The 22,252-nt window shown below is 35.7% G+C and overlaps 3 protein-coding genes across 6 annotated transcripts in view; 1 reads left to right on the plus strand and 2 right to left on the minus strand.

Moving 5' to 3' along the window:
* Window positions 1-1,702: 1,702 nt before the first annotated feature.
* LOC6642561 (solute carrier organic anion transporter family member 4C1) lies at window positions 1,703-11,354 on the minus strand. 4 transcript variants are annotated; one of them, XM_002065488.4, is made up of 8 exons: window positions 7,837-8,090; window positions 4,985-5,316; window positions 3,986-4,230; window positions 3,673-3,922; window positions 3,124-3,614; window positions 2,868-3,061; window positions 2,109-2,809; window positions 1,703-2,045 (listed from the first exon to the last, which is right to left on the minus strand). In XM_002065488.4, exons 2-8 carry the CDS (start codon window positions 5,208-5,210, stop codon window positions 1,879-1,881), a joined length of 2,274 nt encoding a protein of 757 aa, XP_002065524.1. In that variant the 5' UTR covers window positions 5,211-5,316; window positions 7,837-8,090; the 3' UTR covers window positions 1,703-1,878. The 4 variants fall into 4 exon arrangements, 3 of the variants coding, with proteins under 3 accessions (XP_002065524.1, XP_023031424.1, XP_023031423.1); XM_023175656.2 differs by having other exon boundaries at window positions 8,036-8,053; XM_023175655.2 differs by lacking the exon at window positions 7,837-8,090 and adding an exon at window positions 5,891-5,909.
* A 1,398-nt stretch (window positions 11,355-12,752) lies between these two features.
* On the plus strand, window positions 12,753-17,592 carry LOC6642563 (solute carrier organic anion transporter family member 1A1). The gene is made up of 5 exons (XM_002065490.3): window positions 12,753-12,857; window positions 12,918-13,106; window positions 15,185-15,341; window positions 15,407-16,707; window positions 16,759-17,592. The coding sequence occupies exons 1-5, from the start codon at window positions 12,791-12,793 to the stop codon at window positions 17,475-17,477; spliced, it is 2,433 nt and encodes an 810-aa protein (XP_002065526.1). The 5' UTR covers window positions 12,753-12,790; the 3' UTR covers window positions 17,478-17,592.
* A 3,367-nt stretch (window positions 17,593-20,959) lies between these two features.
* Window positions 20,960-22,252, minus strand: part of LOC6641812 (protein bunched, class 2/F/G isoform) — a 124,470-nt gene continuing 123,177 nt past the window's right edge. The window contains exon 4 of the mRNA XM_023176019.2: window positions 20,960-21,971. Within this exon, the coding sequence (XP_023031787.1) occupies window positions 21,468-21,971 (504 nt within the window). The 3' untranslated portion in view covers window positions 20,960-21,467. The remainder of the gene's footprint in view (window positions 21,972-22,252) is intronic.

Genomic DNA, 22,252 nt, shown 5'->3' on the forward strand with positions numbered 1-22,252 from the left:
CAAAAATATAATTTAGTAAATTGAAAGAATCAATACAAAAAAACACACACAACAAAAAAACATGAAACGAAATAAAAATGCCTTTTTGATTTTTGCTTTCAAGCAGAAACAAGAAAAAACAAAACTCAGAATTTTACCTAACAATTTGTTGAATTTATTTCATATTTTTATAATTAAGATTCAATTCATTTACCCCTAATATAAGTTATCCTATATATACAGCCGATTTTAAATTTTTTTCCATCAATTTTGGTTCAGTTGCTATTCGAGGAAACAAAAAGAACTTCAATTCCAACATTATTGATTGAAAAAATGTTTTTAAAAAGCAAAAGAATTGAGAATGAGCACATTTAGATCGTTTTTGGATTTCAAAAATATATTTTAATGCTCGAACTTTGTTTTAAAGTGTTGAATTTTCCTACATTAATCCAAAATTAGCTTCGCTTAGCATATCATCATTTAAAATAATTTAAAACGATCTTACAAGAACTGAATACACACAAAACTTAAACAGCATGACTCAGCCCATTCAAAAGTAAACGAAACAAAGGTTTTGTATCTTAAAAAATTTAAGTTATTTGATTCCTAGAATCCTCTCCAAACATTTCCTTCTCTAATCTCGGATCTATGACGCTTTCAATTTTATTTTGTGTAGTTTTCGCCGTTTATAAAAAATAGAAATAAAACCAAATACATAAACAAGTTGAAATCAAAATAAAAATTGTTATCGAAATAATAATAAAAAATAAAATCAAGTTGAACAGTCGCCACTTAAAGCAAAACTTAAGTTAATTCAATTAACTTAATACGAAAGCATATTTTAACGCTTTTTTAATCGCTTTTTTTCCCCCAATAGGCTCCAAAGCGAATGTAAACGAATCAATGAAATCAATAAATAATAATAATAATGAATTCATTATATAATAATAAATAATTAATTGTTGATAACGCGAAAACAAATTTAATTGTTTCACACTCACACACACCTACACACACACACACACACACACATACATATTAAGCATTTGCTATTCATTTTGGCAAAACAGAACTAACTATGCGTAAAACAGTAAAAACGATCGGGAAATAATAGAAATTATATAGAAAAAAAACAGCGACAAAATAAACAAAAAAACTGAAAATATTTATACAACAAAAAAACAAAAATTTAAATGTATTATTAATATACATACACATTAAAAACAAAAAAAAATGCAAAAGCAACTCGAAAGCAAACGTATAAATTTGAACATTTTTTATCAATAAAAGCGAAAAGAGAAAATGAAAACCAAAAGAAACAATTCACAAATGACTTTTCTATGTAATTAAGGCAAGTTTTTTAACTTTGTTTTTAAATTTAATTTTTATTTTTAATGTTCCTCTATTAATTAATTTTCAAAAGGTTTCAGAGAAGCAAAAAAATCTTTTGAGTCCATCTTTTTATATATTTCGTGTTTATATATTTTGGCTTTTAGAATTCAGGGGCAGATCTAAGGCTCTAAATCCCCCATTTTTTAGATCCTTACATTCCAAGGACTACATCCCTAATAAAAAATGTTAAAGTGACATATTAAATTTAGTGATAGTTTTTTTTTATTAGGTCTGTTAGAGAATTAAATAATATAAATTCACTTTATTTTATTTATTATAATGTTATACAACTTATAATACATTTATATAAATTCATTCTTATTCTATGTAGAAGAAAACAATACAAAAAAACAAAAGGATTGCAATTAGATATATCAAAATTATGAAATCCTTAACATTGGCTACACACAACTTAAAGATGTTTGTACAAATGGCTTTGAGGAATGGAAACATTTCATCACGATTTCTATGGGAATGGGAATCATTTCGTTATCATCATCTTTCCTCTTATTGATTATCATTTTTCTGGGGCTTTTTGGCCAAGAGAGGTGTAATAGGTTGATCCCGTCGATTGGCCTGCTCCACACGCTTAGCCTCCTTATCCCCATAGAGATCCAGATCGCGCCCATAATACCAGACGAGAAAATCGAAGAATACACCGATAAAGGTAAGAACTGAAATGGAAGATATATAAGGATATAACATCGATAATGATTTGATGTATTTGGTTTACTTACGACAGGATAAAAAGTTAACAGAATAACGAAACCGTGTCTGATCGTATAACTGACAATTACCATTGCCATTGCAGGTTTTCGTCCACACCAAACAAGTGGAATCAATGATGCGACCAAAGATAATGGGTCCCGGGATCAGGGCAAACAAACTGATCATCATGAGGGCCAAGCCCTGGGCAAAGGATTTATCCTCAATCGACACTGAACGATAATTGACCAGGACATTGCCCACCCGGCCAGAGGAACCAAACCAATTGACAATCATTGAAGTTATGGAGAACATCCAGAAGGACCAATTGCAACCCTTGGTGCAAATGCCAGGCCGTAAAACCATGCTTGGATCGCTTTCGGATCGTCGAGTGCGTGACAAAGATTCGGTATTGTCGACTTCTGGAGAGGAAAAGTCATCTTGCAGCAGGATGGCATCACCGCCATCTGTGTCCAGGTCCAAATCGGTGAAGTCGTCTAGTTCGGGATCAACGGTGGGAACTGCCAACAGTTGGAGGAAACGTTGAGTGGCATTCGATGGCGTCTTCTCCAGACAGGCACAATTCTCGAATAATTTCGAATCCGAATTGTAATTATAGCAACCAGCATGACAAGCGGAGAAATATGTCGTCTCTGTGGCCTCATGACAGACTGGAGTGTAACTAATACCACTACACGAACAGTTTGCATTGCAAGCTGTGGTCAGGTTGAGTCTGAGGAAAGGAAAGGACACGGTTAGGACTAATTTCATTCCCGTTTGTTTATACTTACTCTCCCACATGGGTCATGGAAACGGAATCCGGGCAATAGAGAAAGGCATACGAGATCTGTCCCAATATATAAATGCCACCGACAACCACATTCCAAAGTAAGACTTTGCTGACACTAGGCTTACGCTTCGATATGACCATGCCAGAACCCACCAGACCAATAACCATGCCCAGAATTGACACGGGACCAACGACCTAACGATGACAAGAAATGCAGATCAATCTAGGGCATCTTCTATCATCTCATGGCTACTTACAATGGTGGCACTCTGGGAATTCTTGTGGAACACCACCTCCATGTATTTGGTGAGGAATGTCATGAATCCGGAGGCTCCAAGTATATAAAATACTCCCGAGATGATGTTAAAGAGCAGCAATTTGTTTCTCAATAAACGCATCAGAGCTTTGGGGAAATCCTTCAACTTGGGCAACTCGGAATTGGCTCCAGCTCCCGCTCCAATGGTGTCCAATGCGGCATTCGAAGAGAAACGACTGGATACCGCCAAGTTATCCTCATGCTTCAGCTCCTCGTGACGCAACACTTGCGGCAAGTGGGAATTGTATTTGGAACGATCGTTTCCTCGCTTGGGCAACTCCTTGGGAAAGAGACCAATCAGACCAGAGAACATGCACATAAGAGTGCCGAGAATCAACCAGCCCAACCACCAGGCACCCAACCAACGTGGATCCTTGTTATCGATCAACGGCGTCTTACTGGGATCAATAAAAGTGTTTAACGAAATGAAGCCTGAATTAAAGGCAAATTAGTAAATGGAATAAAATCAGAAATCCAACAACAAACTCACCAAAAAAGAAACCAAACACTGGGCCAATCATTCTCAAGGCCATGGCCACGGCCAACATGAGAGGCGTGTTCGTCTTTTTGGTATTATCATCGAGATAGGTCTGACCCAGCGAATAGTACAAAGTGTTGCCCACACCCAAAACAAATTGTGAGATGAAGATTAACACCAAAGGCACATAGGTGAAAAGACTATCGCAGGTCTCCTCCTTTTTATCCATGCCACACAATGGTTCCGTTTTGGAAGTGACATTCTAAATAAGAAAGGGATTGGAATTAGTTGGTAAGCTCTAGGAATAGACCAATAAGTTACTTACTGCCAAAGTGAATCCTCCATTGTCTGAACCATTGAGACTTAAACTATCCTGATATTCTTTCGTTAACTGCAGGACCTCCTCTCCGGCTCCATAGATAAAGTGAGGAAGAACCAAAATATAGCAGGATAGACCACAAAATACAATGCCCCAGGCTATCCAACGTGGACGATTACGTTGTCCTCCAATATACGATAATATCAGAGATAACATTATCTGTGAGATCTCATTGCCGCTAAGAATGATTCCTAAAGAATGATATAAAGGAAATTAATAATATCAATTCAAGTCGATTGAAATATCTGATGAACAGATCGGAAAACAGAATGTGGATTATAAGTGTAGGTAAAGTCTATTATTATCTTTCAAAAATATAACAATATAATCATATATAATCGGTTTTCAGTCGACTCTTGCCGTTTCAATTGAAAGCTATAAATATTTGCGGATTTTTGACCTACAGAAGTTTGGTTCAGTTAAGGTCAGTTAAGGAAAGAGAGAAAGGATTTCCATAATATAAGGTATTTAATCATGTAGAATATATAGTTCGATATAATGTTTTAATCTGAAATGCTTAAATCTAATGTAAAAAACTAACTTCGAAATGATTTTCTATGTAAGATAACTTCGAGTCGAATAGATATCGAAGAGATTGAAATCTAGTTAACTCAAACTTTTAAAACCTTTGAATAGACAATTCCATTTTAATAGATTCTATAGGATATGTTATGTAGTATTGTTTAAAGTTGATATATGTATTAGTTTCTTAAAACTTTGTATCCTTAAGAAATTGTGTTTAAGCAATTGCGATTAGCTGATTTAAATTTAATTGAAATATTTTCAAATCATTGTGATAATTGATTTTTCAATCTTATTTTCATTGTAATTGGCAAACAGATTATGCAACTTTATCTTTATGGAAGATGTTATATATAGGTACATATATTCCCGATAAGAACTAAACGAATTTCAATCGGTATAGTCAAGAATTTCATCACTCACCTGTTGTTTGGCTTGGTATCTTAAAACGTTTCTCCAAAGTGGTCAGCGTGACTATGAAATACATGTAGGACATGGCCTGAATGGTGCCCAATAAACCGTATACGCCCATAAATGTTTTGGTGGTGGCGTATTTCTGCAGCCAAGCAGGATGCCAATTGGCCATGCCGCACAGATAGTGACCCGGCGGCACGGACGATGATCCGCGGCGATGTCGGACTTCCGTCATTGTGTTGAGTGATTTGTGTCTCCCACGCTCTCTCTCTCTCTCTCTCTCTCGAGGTTTGTCTGTTGTGTTTTGGTATGGCTTAATTTACCATTCGTCTGTTGGTACCCTGATAAGATTACCGATTACAAATGATAGAGAAAAAAACAATATATATATAGAATGAATGATAGGTAAAATACATGTGTGTAACCCCTTTGGGTTTGGTCTCTTGGCTTGGCTTGTGAATCACGGCCAAAACACATGATGCACTGCGATGCTTTATGCGTTGAAATCAATCAACAAAAGGTTTTCTTTAATGGTAAATCTTTCTCACAGTTCAGCATGACGATTCTCAATTTGATATTGGGAAATAGCAGCATATATGGCGGGGTTATAAAAACTCTCAAGTATTAGAAATTCTTAGTATAAAAGTATTGATTAAGTAACGATAATGAGGGCGCTAACGTTCAAGATCATATTACGACTTGACTGTGTTTTGGTCTGGAACCGCCAGTTGCCGGTCTCCGATTAGATAAACCCATTTTGTATATATAATTGAGGCCATAAATAAGACCAATCATAAAATGATCTACCCCTTACCAGTTCTGCTCTGGCTCTCTAGCTCATTATATGCTGATCTATAGTGAGACGTCAATTTGGTTAAATTGACCTCTAACATAATTTAAAACAATTTCTTTTACCTTTCTAATACTCGTCGTCTCGTCCAATAAAACATATCTTATCGTTGAAATTTTCTTTGTAATGTTATTGACCAAATCAATGGCTAGGCAAGTCGACAACAACGCGCAATCGGCAGGCCAGGCTATCAATAATAACAATAAATAAGATTAATTTCTTTGGTAAAAATAAGTAACAATTGCCTTTTTTTAAATCCCATTTCTTAACCCACAAAGAAAAGACAGATTTCTGTAATCGATAAAACGTTTGTCTCTAGAATATGTTCTATACTTAATATTTGTTCTAGTTTTTGAATCACTTTCTCAAGTGGCCCTCGAACTGTCTTAACAATTTCAATATGTTTACATTATGATTATATCTAAAAAGTAAATCAAATTGAAGTTCATTAAACTGTTTAATGAGAATAGAATCTAGACTTTGCTATACTCTAAGGTTATTTTTTTAATTTTAAACTAACAATTTTTTAAATAAGACAAAAATTAATTTAAAGGACATTTTAAAACTTTTCTATCTATTCTGTTCCGAATTTAATTTTCGCGCCAAATTTGATATTTTCTATAATTATCTCACAAAATGCCCATAGAAAAGATGTGTAAAAAAATGCAATCTAAAAAAAGAGAAATAACTTTTTTCCAAGAAAACTTTTATATAAACTAAAACTGTTTTTACAAGAAGTTTGTTTTATTCTATTCTAAAAACATCTGAAACTTTGACCTCCTTTTGATTTTAAGTGTTTTAATTGAAATTAGCATTATGATTTCAGAAATAATTTGTTTTTAACCAAGTTAAAATTAAGAAACTGAAATTTTATTGCAGTTTTGTTGCCCTCTTTTAATAATTCATTTAAATAAATACATTTACAAGCTTATTCAAATTTCAGTACGAAGGTAAATCCTTTTTTTTTATAGGTCTTTATTGTTGTTACTTAGAATAAAAATCAAGTAATCCATTTTAAGAAATCAGTTTGAAAATTCAAAACTCTAGCTAAAAATATGTATTTCATTCAAATAAAAATTTAAAAAGGATTTGGAATTCAATAAAAGTTCAAGGATCCAGTTTGGTTAACCTTCATTATAAAACAGCTTTGCATTAGTTTATTTCCCCAATAGAAAATCTGGCCAGAAAAGGTAATTCTGAAAATTTTATCTGTTCAGTAAATTTTTTCTTGCGCCATTGTAGAATATCAAAATGTTATAATCTAAAATCTATAGGAATTATTTAAGAACAGATTTTTATTATTTCCAAAAAATTAATTATGGATAATTGTGACTCCTGGCGTAAGTCCCTATATATGTACATAACATTTTTAAAAGATTATTAATCTAAATTTACAGAATTCTTCAAGATCTTTTTCTAGATTGAAATAATTTAATCTAAAAAAATCTCTATTTGGGCTTATTTTTTCACAAAAAAAAAACTTTTCTTACCCCAATGTAGGCTAAGGATATGCCGATTTTGGGGATGTAGAAAGAAAATGAAATTAAAAATCAAATTTCTGCCCATTTCGACATGATATTTTTAGGATATTGGCACTGAAAAATGTCACAACGTGTTTTCTGTTACTCATCGTTTATTTTTAAAGCAAATTCCATTACAATTATTTTCGCACTATTTCAAAACAAATGACTTTTAAATCCCTTCAATATCAATATACGAGTGTCTACCCTCTTCAGGCTAATGAACTTGAAAAGAAAACAATTGGTCAAATATTTCAATCACTTGAAATTTGCCCACGTCTGCCGTCTTACTGTCTGTCTGTCCATCCCTTTGTTCACTTCTCACGAAATTCTTAGATAAGATACACACTTTGTCTTGAAAATGCATCGCAAAATCGTTTCTTATTTGTCGTTTGCTTCAAGGACTCTTGCACAATTTCCTATTTCCTACCTCAATCTATAACTACGAAAGCCGCGCACAAATACATGATTATATATTTATTTTTATTCACCTTTAATTGGTCAAAACTACTAGAACTCGATGAATATTATTTGCTATATTTTCATATATTTTAATCTTATCTTCACATAATTCAATTGTTCAAACGTTTGTTATATAGAGTATATATATTTTTTTGTTCTCGAACTCTTAAGGAAGTCGAAACAGGTGGGTGGATAGGTTGGAGCACACACACACACACGCACACTCACACACTTCACTGGGAAAGGAGAACGAACCGCTTTGCGTTGTGGCGCGAATTCAACTGACAGCTGACAAATTTGAAAATTTCTCTAAAGGTCTCCTGGCTGGAGGGGGAAATCGCTCAACCTGCGGTGATAACACACACAAAACCCAAGAAGCTCGATAATGCATTATCACAAAGTCATAAACTATTGAGAATATTCCAATCGACTCTCTCTCTCTCTTAATTACTCATACTCATGGGGTTTAGGTTCCCCGCCCACGTGGGCAAAGAGGCTACAATAAAATTTGCAGATTTTTTTTTTGTTTGAGTTGAATATTCCATCATGTAGAGAATATAATATGTATATAACAAATAACAATAGTTTGATATAGCGACAATGACACTATTTACTATGACCAGAGATCAGAGACCACTGCCCTGCCCCCCCCGCCCACTTGGTCCACAGGCCGTGTGATTAGATTTGTAAGCACAAGTGAATTAGGCGAAAATGTGTAGAATTTGTGTGTGTGCGAGAGTCAATTGAAAAGTTTTTTTCATTGTTTAGCTAATTGTTTTGATATTTATATCGGGATGATTAGCATTCTGCATGCGTTGGGTCCTTCCAATGTCCCAGATCATGGCCACACCGATGGCCAAGATGCTGACCAATATAGATACAGTGAACAAGCACTGCAGAATTTGAGGAGTCACATATTGATCACAGGACCAACATGGCTTGGCCTTATAATTGGGATCGATGCCAGATTCGCTATCTGTAAGAAAAAAGAAATCATTTGGCATTAATTTTAGGAAACGAAACAGGCAAATGTTTAATCCTTACAGAACTTTTCTAATTGGCTTTGAGCCTTATTTAATCTATCTCAAAGTCTTTATTATTATTACAATTTAATGACCAAAAGTATGTGCAAAAAAACAGTTAAAGTTAGCAATGAGAACTACGATTAAAAATGTCTAAAAGTATGCTTCAATTTGTGTACCTTTTTTCAAAAAGAAATCAAAGTTGAATTAACGAAATGTGCTTGATACAGATTTCAATTAACAGAGGCCAATATACAAGATAATTTAATCCAAATCCAAGTTTGATTTCTTTTTGAAAATGAAGGATAGGAAAGACAAATATATTTCTATATTGCTTAGATTAATCTATTTATCTATATATTCTCTATACTATTTCAATATAGTGACAAGTAAGGATAGCAAACTTGATGACATTAGAATTTCATATATTTTATGTGGAACTTAAGAACATTCATTCAATTCTTGGCATAATGAAGTTCTACTTCATCCATGACTCATTCTTTGTTAATTGTCTAGATCTAGACAGGATATGAGGAAAATTTGCTTCCCAAAGTATGTTAAAATACTGTGAAATGTGGGTAGTACTTTCCCAGCCAATTGCATACTTTAAGGGGCCGAAATTAAACAATTGGCTGAAAAAGTACTCATACACATATATAATTTTTCGTATGCATATAATATACAAATTTTCAAGCCCGGTTTGACTTTGAGGCTGCCTTTTGCATTCTCTTGGGTTAATTTCCCTCATTTTTTCCTCTCTATATCCGCGTTTAGTTAAAGGTTTTTGTTGGCTCTGCTAATTCGCCTTAAACCGTAAATTTAGTTTCAATTTTGTTGAAGAAATGCAACAATTCTTCTACACCTCTTAAAATAGCAAAATTTCTTACTTTAATGTTTGCTTCTCAGCCTTTCTTTTTTTATATTATGCAATTAATTTTTTTTCTATTCTTTTAGAACCATTTAATAACATTATTTTTTCCAATCTAAAGATGCTAAACTATCTTTTCTATAGTTTTCTTTCACATGTAGACTTATCGTTTGTTTTTCATTCCCTCTCTTGACTCTAGGATTCTTTAACCATTTACTTCAGAGCTAAGCAAAATTTTAATTATTACTCTTCTAAACTTTAAACTCAAAAGTGAAAAACCCCAACTTATATGATCATCCTAATGTAACGCTTAGTTTCTAATATAATCACTGAGTAGAGTTTTGAGTATTTTCAACTCACCATTGGTCACAATATCCAAGTGAAACGAATATAGACTCAATCGAGAACCATTGTCGGTATGGCCAGTCAATGAGTTGCAGCAGAAGCTAAACTTTTCGCCAAAATATGGCATATTAGGCAGAAAGAAAGATGTATTACCATTCAGCGTCAATCTCGAGATGGCCCAATTTCCGTCACAGGGTAAAACTGTTATTGTCAAATAACCCAAATCGATCTTAATCATTATGGTCATACCCTTTAGCACATTTGCCATGTCAATCATAGCCATTGACAATGCCGCGTCATGGATGTTAAGAACGGATCGTTCGTAATAGGTCAATGTGCCAAAATGCATTTCAAGGGCCAAAACTATCTTTTCCACACCCACCACGGCCAACTCATTACGTAATATTGTCAGATTCTGTTTCTCCTTCCCATGCCGCGACCCTTCTCTAACGGTGGTGACTATTTCTCGCATTTGATCGCCCGGAGGAAGCAATTTAAACTCAGCTCTACGCCATCGGCGACGTTTCAGAACCCTCTCCAATTCATTATACGAGGTGTAAATGTGCAAAGACTTATGCGAACATTTCGACAAATGTTTGGAAATATTGTACATAAAGGTGTCTAAAGAAAATGGAAGGAGCATAAGAATGAATTCAATTATTTTCCAATTTTACTTACCATGCTGATCCAATTGTCGATCTGTTAAATTGAATGCATTTATCACACTCAAACTGCATGGGATTTCCTCTTCCAATTCTTTAGTCAATGTTGAGCTATTACGTTTATCCGGCCATTTCATTTTGCCCATTTTCTCGAGTGCCTTTAGAGGATTTTGCACTTGACTATAATAAGTACGGGGTAGCACTTGCCTAGCAAATGGATAACAATCCTTGCAGTTAAAGTCCTTGCTTGTTAGCTAACAAATACAACCCAATTACAGATGAGTGACTCTGATTCTATCAATGATGGGACTTACCTCTGGAGCCATATACACCATAAATATATGATCATTCCATAGAGGTTTCAATAGTTGGCCAAACTCAGCACTACGCACAGGTTGAAATATGCTCTTAGAGGGTCCTCTGTAAATTCAAGCTCATCAAGGTTTTTTCGTTATTTCGCGGATTTACTTACAAATCAGTGCCCAATATAAGAACTGGCGGCGTATTTGGTATATAGACACCAGCAAAGGCGTAATTAACCAACAAGATCCATATGAGTAGCATTTTTGTTTATGGGAGGAAAGATTTCCAGTTTTTTTTTTTTTTAATATTATATTTTTATTTCCAACAATGAAAACTGTTTTAAAAGCGGTTGCTTAGTTAGTGAGGGAACATTTCCATTTCTACAATGATATAAAAGGAAGTTGTCTTAATCTCACAACTCTCAATGAAGAAAGATATGAAAAAAACTGGAAAAAAGGAATCTACACTGATTTTTAAAGAAGAATATTATTCCATAACTTGGTAGGTACCTATGTATAAACTTTAAAAAAGTCATGATTGAAACTATACAAACTAAACTAGTCTCTTTAATCGTAATAATATCATGCACTCAGCGGGTGTGTCCTCTAAGGCTCGTGAGTTTTTAATCGATTGTCATCAAATATAACAAACAATAAAATACTGTTTAGAAAATTTTGAACATTTATTTAAGTTACGAATAAACAAATTAAGCTTTTTAAATTAAATAATTTCCCGAATGATTTAGAAAATGGTTAGAATTAATGATTTTATTGAGTATCGATATGTGCCTTGAGGAACTCTTTCATCTTAGAGGATTGATATTGACAAAACAGACAAAAGGAAGCCTCAATCTTAGCCTTAGCCGAGTAGATTTGACCAGGTCTGTCGGTTGGGAAATATCAAAATGGTGTAACTTCCGATTTTATCGAGATATAACTCATTGAAATCGTCTAAAAATTGGCCAATATACAGTCTGAGGAAAACGGTTGAAATTCACACAAACAATTTTCAATATTTAAAAAAAAAAACTCAAAAAAGTCCCAATAATTTTCACGTTAATAATTCTGGCTATTGTTAAATAATTTTCAAAACTTATGTCTTCATTTTCTTAATGTGAAGATATCTTATAATTCAGAGAAAACTAATATTTTAACCAATTTTTTACAGAAAGTCATCATTTTAAAAAATATAATGATCTCGAGACTCCTCATTCGAACAATTGAAATAAATGGGTCGCTAAAATAAATGTTATAATTTCTTAAACTGAGAAATATAAACAATTAACTGTGATATATGTAACTTTTAAAATATGTTCAAAAATTGGATAAAATGAAGTTGGGGAAAAACTTCGGTAGATCTGTATAAACCTCATGCTGAACCAAATGAGGTTTATATATTAAGTTAAAGATAATGAAAAATAAAAACCTCTCTGACCTCTTGAATCTTATGATCCACATAAATATGTGGAACAAATGTTACACTTGCTGTGATTAGCCTCATGTTGCAAGCTGCCTTCAACGATTAAAAACAAAAGTTGCCAATTCGAAAAAAGTAAGAAAAAAAGAATACGCTGATAAGATAAATGTGGCTTATCACAATCAACATGGCTCTCTCTCCCCTCGGTGGCCAAGAAGTCGTACAATCGACACTCTCTTTCTGCGCAATTCAGTTAGAATGCGACCCTCTTTTCGAATAGACGTGAAAATGCACACATAAATAACTTCAATAACAAAACGACAAAAGAAAATATACTATATATAATATCGAAAATCGAATAAAAATAATGGCACAAAATACGCGAAACTCCGATCTATCGCAGATAGCGGTGAATGCAAACAATATACCGGATGGTGGGTGATTCTTAGGAGGTGAAACTTTATTTGTGAATTGAATGTGTTTGTGTTTTGCAGACAGTGTGGATTGTGGAATCAAAGGACTGGGCTGGTGTCGTGGTCCAGGATGCCAGAAGTATGCACGCTTAAGGACATTCATTTTGGTATTGTCCCTAACGGGAATTCTACAGGGTGCCTGCGAGTCATATTTCCGGGTGTCGGCCAAACAGGCAGCCTTTCAATTTGGCTACAATCCGTTGATAGTTGGTGAGTAACTATGAAATTCATACCCATTATCAGCAAGGTGTTGGCCTGAATTGTTAGATTTTCCATGTCAGTTATCAGTTTTAGCGATATTGTTTACGATTCTCCAAATGCTTCTCTCGCTAGCTCTCCCTCTGTCTCTCTCGCATTCTCTTTGCTCTCTCACTTATCTTTTTCATTCGTCATCAAGTTTGCTTTGCGAATGCGTAATCAAAACGTATTAACCAAGTTTCTGGACTCCAATAACAAGTGTAAGGCGACATGTGGCTTTTCAGCGTCATTTTCCAGGAAATTTTCTAGCTAAAACAGAGGCACCATCCGCTTCTTAACGATTGTTTTCTGTTTATGGTTAAATATGGAATAGCAGTCCCACAATTATAGAAATTAAAAGTCATTTGAGAGGTAGATGAGAGATAGAAAGCGACAGAGTTGGACACTCGAAAACGAATCGAAAAACGAAACGTTGTGAAATTTCATAGACATGACATAGTAAAGCTGATTTATATTGACTGTAACTTATGTTATATTTATCCGATCTGATTAAAATTTCGGGATATGATGTTTAATTATCCAAAACTATCATATTAGTAAATTTCATAGAGATACTTAAATTTCTTCATCTATGTTTCTTCTCTAACTATATGATATAGTAGTCCAATCCTGACAATTTTCATACTTTATCTGCTCCGGGCTATAAGTAGCTTAAATATCAAGTTTTATCCCGATAACTCGTAAGATCTTTTATGTCAATTTATATTTATACTCTCTTCTCCAATAAATTAGTATAAACAAATTTGTATAATCTACTCCTAGCCCATATAATCTACAAATATTTTCCTTAAAAAAACTCTTGTCCAACTGCATTAAAGTCGTTTCTTAATTCGCAGGACCTCTTTAGTTTTTCATACCGCTTCGATTTAACGTAATGAATTGATGTGAATTTTTATATTATATTCACAACATGCTATGGAAATTTATATTTTATTACAGGTGATATATAATGATGACTTAAATACTTCTTTAGGACATTGTTTATTGAAATAAACCAGATTCCATTACATTGAGAGATTTCAAACATTGTTTTTACTTACTCAGGGTGCTTTATCAGATATTATATTAATAGTATATATGTATAGTTTATATCCTTGTTAAATTTATTTTCAATTTCCTTACGTGTAGCATCTAATTTTTTGCTCTGATCCTGTAATCTTGGCTTATGTAGTCTTCCAAGACTTCTAGACTGTCCGCTAAGACTACTTGTCAGATAAATTTATTAAAATATTTTAAGCTCAAAAGCTTCTTAAAGACTGAATCTAAATCTACATACATACATGTCACTAATTAAAAATATTGTAATATAGAAATACTTATGGAAAATATATGCTTCTTTCTATAAAGTCGCAGGTTGATTCTGAAAAATAATATAGATAGCATAGGAAAAATATCAAAGAAACTTTTATTGTCATGTAACTCAGAATACTGATTAATTTCTTAACACATTCTAGAATCAAGTGATCTCTTAATGATATACATATTTAAGTCACCTGAAGCACTTGTTGCTTTATAGTCTGAATTTTCTTCTAGCTTTAAAAGTGAACCCTTTTTGCAATGAATAATTCTTGACAAAGCTTATGAATATAAAATAAAGGCAAGTCAAATTTCGCAACAATTCATAATTAACTAAATCTAACTACATCTCTAACTAAGGGAGCACTTATGCAAGAATTCTTGATGGAGATATAATTTAAAATGAATAAAAATATAAAAATATGACTTTTCTTCTTGTTTATTCGATTACTTTTTAACTGAATACGACCAGTCTTACTCATACGTCACCTTTAATCATTTGTAATCAAAATTTTGATAAAGTCTTTCGTGGTTTATACATACATATGTACTTACATATGAAGTGTAAATGGGAAATACAAAGAAATTAATCATTGGCGCGGGAAAATAATGAAACTCAAACGACTCGAATCTAATCTATACCTAAACAAATACTAAATAAGACCTACAACGACTTGGAACTGGCCCCTTTTGGTAGCAAAAGATTACAATTGTTTGTCTTTGTCTCTTTTCAGATTGGCTATTGGTTAGCAGTGGGATATTTCAGGCTGTCTTTGCCTTGGTCTTTGCCTTTTGGGCCGAAGTCTTTCATCCCATTAAGTGGTTGGTGGGAACATTGATGTTGCAGTCGGTCACCTGTGTGATAGCCATGATACCATCCATTATGAATTTGTGAGTACGAATCGAGTTAATGAGTTAATAAAGATGCTAATTGCCTATGTCTTCTCTTTGGCCAGTGCTGATGGATCCAAGGAGGCTAAAAATGCTTTGGTAGATGCCAATGTTTGTGCCACATCTTTTGCTCAGTTCCAACGTCTGACCATGACAGAGGAGCAGGCCAGTACGATTATTCTGGTGATGCTTTTCGTCCTCCAATTGGCCTTGGGCATGGGTGGACTGGCCTATTATACCCTGGGAGTGACCTACATTGATGATAACTCGTTATCAGAGGACAGTCCAGCAGTTATTGGTGTCACATTGGCGGCTAGAGCATTTGGCCAACAAGCAGGATCCTTTCTGGTCTTGGGTGTGGGCCTAATCAATATAGGCTGGTGGCTGGGATGGATTATTCTGGCACCGCTTATCTTTGTGGGTGCCGTGCTGGTTGGTCTCTTTCCGAAACGTTTGCCCAAGACGGTTATCCATCAGGCAGCCCAGAGAATCATGGAGCAATCGAATATGCGAGGATTTGGTAGTCAGTTTTCCACTTATCTCGATGATACCGATTTCTGGCCCTCGCTGAAGCGTCTATTCAACAATCGTCTGCTGATGGTCAATCTGCTGAGCATAATGTGTGTCCAGAGTGCCATATCGAATTTCAGTTTGCAGGAGGAGAGTTATCTGCAGAGTCGTTTCTATCTGCCATTCAACGAACAGGACGGCCTTACTCAGGAATGGCGCTCCGCTTTTGTCTCGTATTTCCTGCGTCCTCCCGTTATGGCTGTGGGCATGCTGATTGGTGGCCTGGTGATTGCCAAGGCTCAACTCTCCGCCCGTACCATTACGGGCATAAACATGGGCTTGGGTCTGCATCTGGTGGCCATTTTTGTGGGCTACATCTTTCTCAATTGCGATGTGGGAGCCATTGCTGGAGTAGTCGGCGGCAAGCTGAGTCAACCCTATTGCTCCACCCAGTGTTTGTGCACGCCCACGGCCTTTATGCCTGTTTGTCCGGAGAATAGTAGCATCACCTATTTCTCGCCCTGTTATGCTGGCTGCACCAAACAGACTTCCATCAACAGCTTCTCCATCTACGAGGGATGCACCTGCAATGGCAATCAGACGATGAATACCAGCGGTGCGGTCAGAGCAACTGCCGGAGCCTGTAGCTCAGAGATCTGTGATCAAGCGATTATCTTCTTTCAAATCTTGAGTGTATCTGCTGCTTTTCTGGTGGGCGTATCGGCAGTGGGCAAGACCTTGATCACCCTGAGAGCTGTTCTGCCACAGGATAAAACCTTGGCCTTGGCTTTCGAGGTAATGATTGTGGGTCTGTTTGCCTATATACCCGTGCACTTGAGCTACGATTTGGTGACAAGTAAGTAACCCCTTGTTATCCCTTGAGACTATAACTAATTGTACTTTCTAGGGAGCACTTGCGTCTATTGGGCACCCAATTATGAACGTTGTCTGCTGCGAGAGACACCGAAACATGGCAATATATTGGACATACTAACCGCTAGCTTAATTCTTGCTGGAGTTCTCCTAGACATCTTGGTCTTTATCTTTGCCAAGGGACTGAACCTTTACAATTGCAAAGTCACGGACAATAATTACACACCGTCTCTGTATGCCGCAGTGCCACATGAAGATACCACAGCCACGACTTCTGTGTCGGCCCCACCAGGATATGGCGGTGGTGCGGCAACAACAGAAGCCACCAGTTCCCCCATGCAGCGACGCGATGCACCCGAACCGCGCTCTGAAATCAGCGTGTTCCGCAATCCCAGCTCAATCACCACATCCTCGGGTAACGCCAGCATTGTCGAGCCCAATGGCAGTGGTGTGACCTATGCCCAGGTGATATTCCCGCCCGACAAGAAGAAACCAAATGACGGCAGTTCGAGTCCTAAGCGTTTGGCAGTGCCTGCCGATGTGCCAGTTCATCATCTATCCGAGACAGATGTTCGCGCCCAGTTGGGTAACCTGAGGTCATTTAATCCCACCGCCAACGCCACAAAACCTGGCGAGGACGAGGGCCGCGATGAGCTAGATGTGAACCAACGCCAACCCGTTGTGGTCAGTCAGCCACAAGCGAGACCACAGAGTCCCGATGAGAGGCCACAAAGTCCCGAAACGGATTTCTAGGCCCCAAAAGGACACACCAAAGAGTATTCTAATTGTTTTTTTAAATACAATCCTTAATATAGTCTAAGTTGAATCCTGCGATTGTGAACAAATATATTTTAACTTTTTTGACTTATGCTATGCTCAAATCGCAATAACAAAAAGATTAACTATTCAAATCAAGGCGGTTATCCAAATTATAACTTTCTTCATTGCACTAGACCAAGGAAATGAAAAAATTAGAGGCCAAATATCTAAAAAGCAAACATTTTTAAGGATATAAATGGGCAGGCGTATAAAGGGATAAGCACCTTTTAAAGGCGACCTTTTAAATACGCAGACGAATAGCAGAATAATCATTTTTTTCATGGTTTTCCACGACGAGTGTTAGCGATTGACATTTTTCAGTAATTTTTCCACAAAAGTTCAGTCAAAGCTTCAGATATCGTTGGGCCAGGTTAAAGTCTGCAAGTCATTTGAAATTTTTCACATTTGTACTCATTGTAGTCTTTGAAGAAGCGAAATATTTAGTGAACTTAATCCTTAGACCATATTTTAATTTTTTTTTTTATTACTTTATAGAATTTACGGGAGATACTTTGCTAGTCTTTACATATTTTGTGCTGCAACAAAAAATCACACATGCTAAAGGTAAGAAACCAAGACAGAATAATTTTGTCACAACTCTGCATGAAAAAGAACATAACTTTCTGAAGTTCTTCAGGGCCAGGATCCTTACTTAAGCATTTGCATTGTACTTTCAATAATATTGATGAATCCATAGGGACATTCATCTAAATCTGTACTTAAAGACATTGTCTATAGGATATTCCTATGTAAAGGACATACCGTTAGTCCTAAGACGGCTGAGATATTAATGGTTTTCAGCTCATAACTTGTTGAATCCCATTAATTTCGTTATTCTGTTGCATACTTTTGAGGTGAAAGTGGATAAATCGTTATCCATTCGAACAGCAGGAAACAAATTGCAAATCGACCAAATGAAGGATAATTTAGTTGCCATTTGAACAAATTAAAGTCATGACTCGATCAAAACTTCTAGCATGTACATGTCCAGGAATGTCCTTTAGAGCGCTAAGAATGAGTTTCCTTTTTATATTCTTCGCAGCACTTAAGCCTACTTAGCAAGGACATGCTTTCTTATATCCTTTGATCTGGATTCTAGAATTCCTTATATCCTTAAGGGAACATATTCCCTAACCCAAATAACCGAGAAAGAAGAAAAAAGTTTATTTTTTCAATATATTTTTATTTTTCCTTTATTTTTATATAGATGTTTTTTTTTTTTTTTTGTTTTGTTTTATTTTATGATTTGTTTTTTCATTTAGCACTTACAAACTAATTAATAAATTAATAGTTAAGCTCTTAAAAACAAACAGTTCTTAAATTGTAGAAATCAATCAAAAAGTGGGCCGAAATTAAAATATTATTAAAACATAAAAAGAGAGTTATAGATTTGAAAAATTAAAATATTTATGTAAAAAATAAAAGTGAAATACTTTAAGAGAAGGGGGAAGGGGCGGGGCTGGGTATGGTATGTGTATGATAGTTCTGGGATTTTGGGGTGTTATAGTTTTTGGTGCGTTGTCCTTGCAGAGACAAAGAGCCAGAGAGAGAGAGAGAGAGAGGAAGTGATGGAGAAAGTCAAGTGAGAGAAATCATTCTTAGGTTCACCTGGACGCGAATTTAATAACATTTTATTTAGTTTCTTTTGAAATTTTGTTGCCTTTTTACTTTTAACATTTCATTCGTAGCATATCCTTAGACAATTTCGAGTCTCTGCAGGTTGCTAAGTATCCTTTTAGCTAGCGCCTCTGTTGAGTGGGTGAGGCGAAGCTATTAGATACAGGTGAATCATGGAATGGTTTCTCTCTCTCTTTATTTCTCCATCTGTGCCTCTCTCTCGACTTTTCTCTGACTTTGTGGAACAACGGTTTACTTAGGGGGAAATTGATCAACTCAACAGTTCTAAAACTTGCCGTTAATATTCTATTCATTTGTTTATTTTTTGTTGACTTAAACACACTTTCTCTCACGCTCTCCCCGCCCCTAGGGGCCTCTCTCACTTTCTTTCTCTTGGAGCAAGTGTGAGAGGGACACTGAGGGAGGGAGAGAGAGTTAGAATGTGCGTGTAAATGGGGGGAAACAAAATCTTACAACAGATTTGACTTTTTCTTTAACATTGATGAACATTGTGTGAAAATGAAGATTTCGATACAGAAGAAAGAGTAACAAAAAAGCAAAGAAAAACAAAATGTAAATGAATAATAATAAAATATGTATACAATAGAGTAGGACGAGTTCTTTTTCTTCTTCTTCTTCTTCTTGTTGTGGACTTAAAATGTAAAGAGTGTGTTTTTCTTTGTGTTGATTTCAAACTTGCTGCAATTATCATCAATTATCATTATTACATCATCATCATCATCATTATCAATCGATCGTGCATCATCATCACTGTGTGTGTGTGTGTGTGTGTGTGCATCGATCGTTACATCACTTTCATTTTTGAATATCTTTCAATAGTTTGTTTTGTTTTTAGTTTAGTTTTACACATATTTACAATAAATGTTTGGTTGGAAATTCTCAAACAATTAATTTGTTTTAAAAAATAGTTTTTTGTTTCAGCTTCAATTTATATATATGCTAAAATTTCTACAATTTTCTACTTGAAACATGCATAAATTAGCTTTTTTATATATTTTTTTAAGAGTTAATATTTTATAATTTGCTTTTGCTTTGCGTTGTGTGTTTTCTTTTTCTCTTTTTTTTTTACAATAAAAGTAAATTTTTTGTTTTGTTTTTTAATTTAAATTATAATAATAGTTATAAAAAAATAGCAGCTGGCGGAAATTTTGAATTATGCATGTGTGTATGTGTGTGTGTGTGTGTGTGTGTGTGTGTGGGTTTGGTGAATGATTTTTCATTTGCCTTTTTGTTTTGTTTCATTCATTATATTCTTGCTTGTTGTTGGTTTTGCTTTTCTTTTTTACAATTTACATCTTATGTCTGCACAATGCAAATTATCACATATTCTCTTTCCTACTCTTATTCTTCTGATGCAATTTTCCACTCGTTTCTTTTCTTCATTTCATCAAGTTATCAATGTTCATATATTTGTATTTTCTTTTAATTTTTGGCTCAAATTTTCTACTTTTGTTAAGTATTTTTTTGTAGCCAAAAATATTTGTGTGTGTGTGTGTGTGTAAGGGGGTGTGTTTGTGTGTGTGTGAGCATTTAATTAATATAACAAATAATTAATGTTTGAAACAATTAAACAAAAAAAATACATTCATGTATATATAGAGGATGAAAATTAATAATAATAATATATAATATGAACCTGAATTCGATTTACATATATATAGTGTGTGGGTGTGGCTGTGTGTGTGTGTATGTGTGTGTGTGTGTGAGTGTTAAACAAATATCACAATCGAGAAATTAACAAAAAGCTGCGGCTTTTCAAGAGCAAGAGAGCACACTGGGGGAGGGGGAGGATTGAGTGTAACAGATGTGTAGGTGGAGGGAGGCAAGTCTTTTCGAGGAGGGTGGGCAAGGGGGGGCAGGGCGTGGAGCAAACATTTTTCCCGCAATTAGCAGCAGCTGTTAATATATTTTTGTATATATATATAATATGAATTAATAATAATACTTTTTTGACGGTCAAACTGTGAGAAAATGTTGCTCTGCCCTCCCCCTAAACCATTCCCGCACTCTATCGCTCGCTCTCTCCGCTATTCTTCTGCTCTTCCTGTCTCCCTCTGTCTCTTGTACTCCTTTCTTCTTTCTCCTAATTTCTGCTGCCCTCTATCTCTCTCTCTCTTTTCTTCACATACCACTCTTAAGAAGTAAGTGCGAGGCGGGGAGTGATCGGGACAACAACAAAGAAAAAAAGCTTCATCATTAATGAGGAAGTTCTTTTCCTTTTTGTAGTTTACAGAATTTGCTTGGCTTCTTCCTTTTTCTTCTTCTTCTTCTCCGTTAACTAACAGCTTAGGACATTGGCCCATTGACGGACGACTGCACTTGCTGCTGCTCGACTGCAGTTGCAGCTGCCGTCACTGTGGCAGCGACTGCTGCTGCTGTGGCCGCTGCCGCTGCTGCTGCCGCATCGCTGCTGCCGTTCGACTCACTGGCAACGCTGCCATTGGGCAGAGCTGCCACTGTGGACTGAACCGGACTGGTGGCAGTTGCTGGCGTTGCCGACTGAGATGAGGCGCCTCCAGCGGGGGCTGCTGCTCCACCTGCTGCTGCTGATGCTGGGGCCGCTTGGATGGCCGGTGTGGCTGGTGGTGCTGCCACTGCGGCTGGCTGCTGGCTACCAGCAATCTGTAGCTGCATCTGCAACTGTTGCAATGTCTCTTGCGGTATGTTCGACTTGAGGATATTGTTCTCCAGCTCAAGTTTGTTGATCTTGTCCATTAGCTCAGAGATGCGCTCCTTAAGGACCTCCACCTCTTCGCGCACGGCGATCATGAGATGCGATTTGACCAGATCCTGCAAGAAAAAAACAGAAAACTTAATTGATTAGAGAGGGGAATAAGAGGAGAATAACTTAATCTAATCTGTTATCTTTCGAATTCTGTCGGCTATTTCATTAAATAAGTGCATACTGTTCTCACTCACTGTTAATTGTTATATAATAGAACATTAAGGGGGGTTTTTTCCCCTCCCCCCATTTTCCATAATGCCACTTGAGGTATGCGAAAAGTGAATTTTCACACAACATGTGATAGTTTTTGTTTTTTCATTCCGCCGCCCACTTTGTTGCGGTGACA

The sequence above is a fragment of the Drosophila willistoni genome, assembly GCF_018902025.1.
Source record: "Drosophila willistoni isolate 14030-0811.24 chromosome 2R unlocalized genomic scaffold, UCI_dwil_1.1 Seg167, whole genome shotgun sequence".
Taxonomy (NCBI): domain Eukaryota; kingdom Metazoa; phylum Arthropoda; class Insecta; order Diptera; family Drosophilidae; genus Drosophila; species Drosophila willistoni.

Excerpts from the sequence above, each read along its gene's own strand:
- LOC6642561 (XM_002065488.4), bottom strand. The coding sequence starts at position 5,210 with ATGACGGAAGTCCGACATCGCCGCGGATCATCGTCCGTGCCGCCGGGT. Across the intron at positions 3,062-3,123 it reads ATTCCCAGAGTGCCACCATT|GTCGTTGGTCCCGTGTCAAT; the intron begins GTAAGTAGCCAT and ends TGTCATCGTTAG. Across the intron at positions 2,810-2,867 it reads TCCATGACCCATGTGGGAGA|ACTCAACCTGACCACAGCTT; the intron begins GTAAGTATAAAC and ends TCCTTTCCTCAG.
- LOC6642563 (XM_002065490.3), top strand. The coding sequence starts at position 12,791 with ATGGCACAAAATACGCGAAACTCCGATCTATCGCAGATAGCGGTGAAT. Across the intron at positions 12,858-12,917 it reads TGCAAACAATATACCGGATG|ACAGTGTGGATTGTGGAATC; the intron begins GTGGGTGATTCT and ends TGTGTTTTGCAG. Across the intron at positions 13,107-15,184 it reads CTACAATCCGTTGATAGTTG|ATTGGCTATTGGTTAGCAGT; the intron begins GTGAGTAACTAT and ends GTCTCTTTTCAG.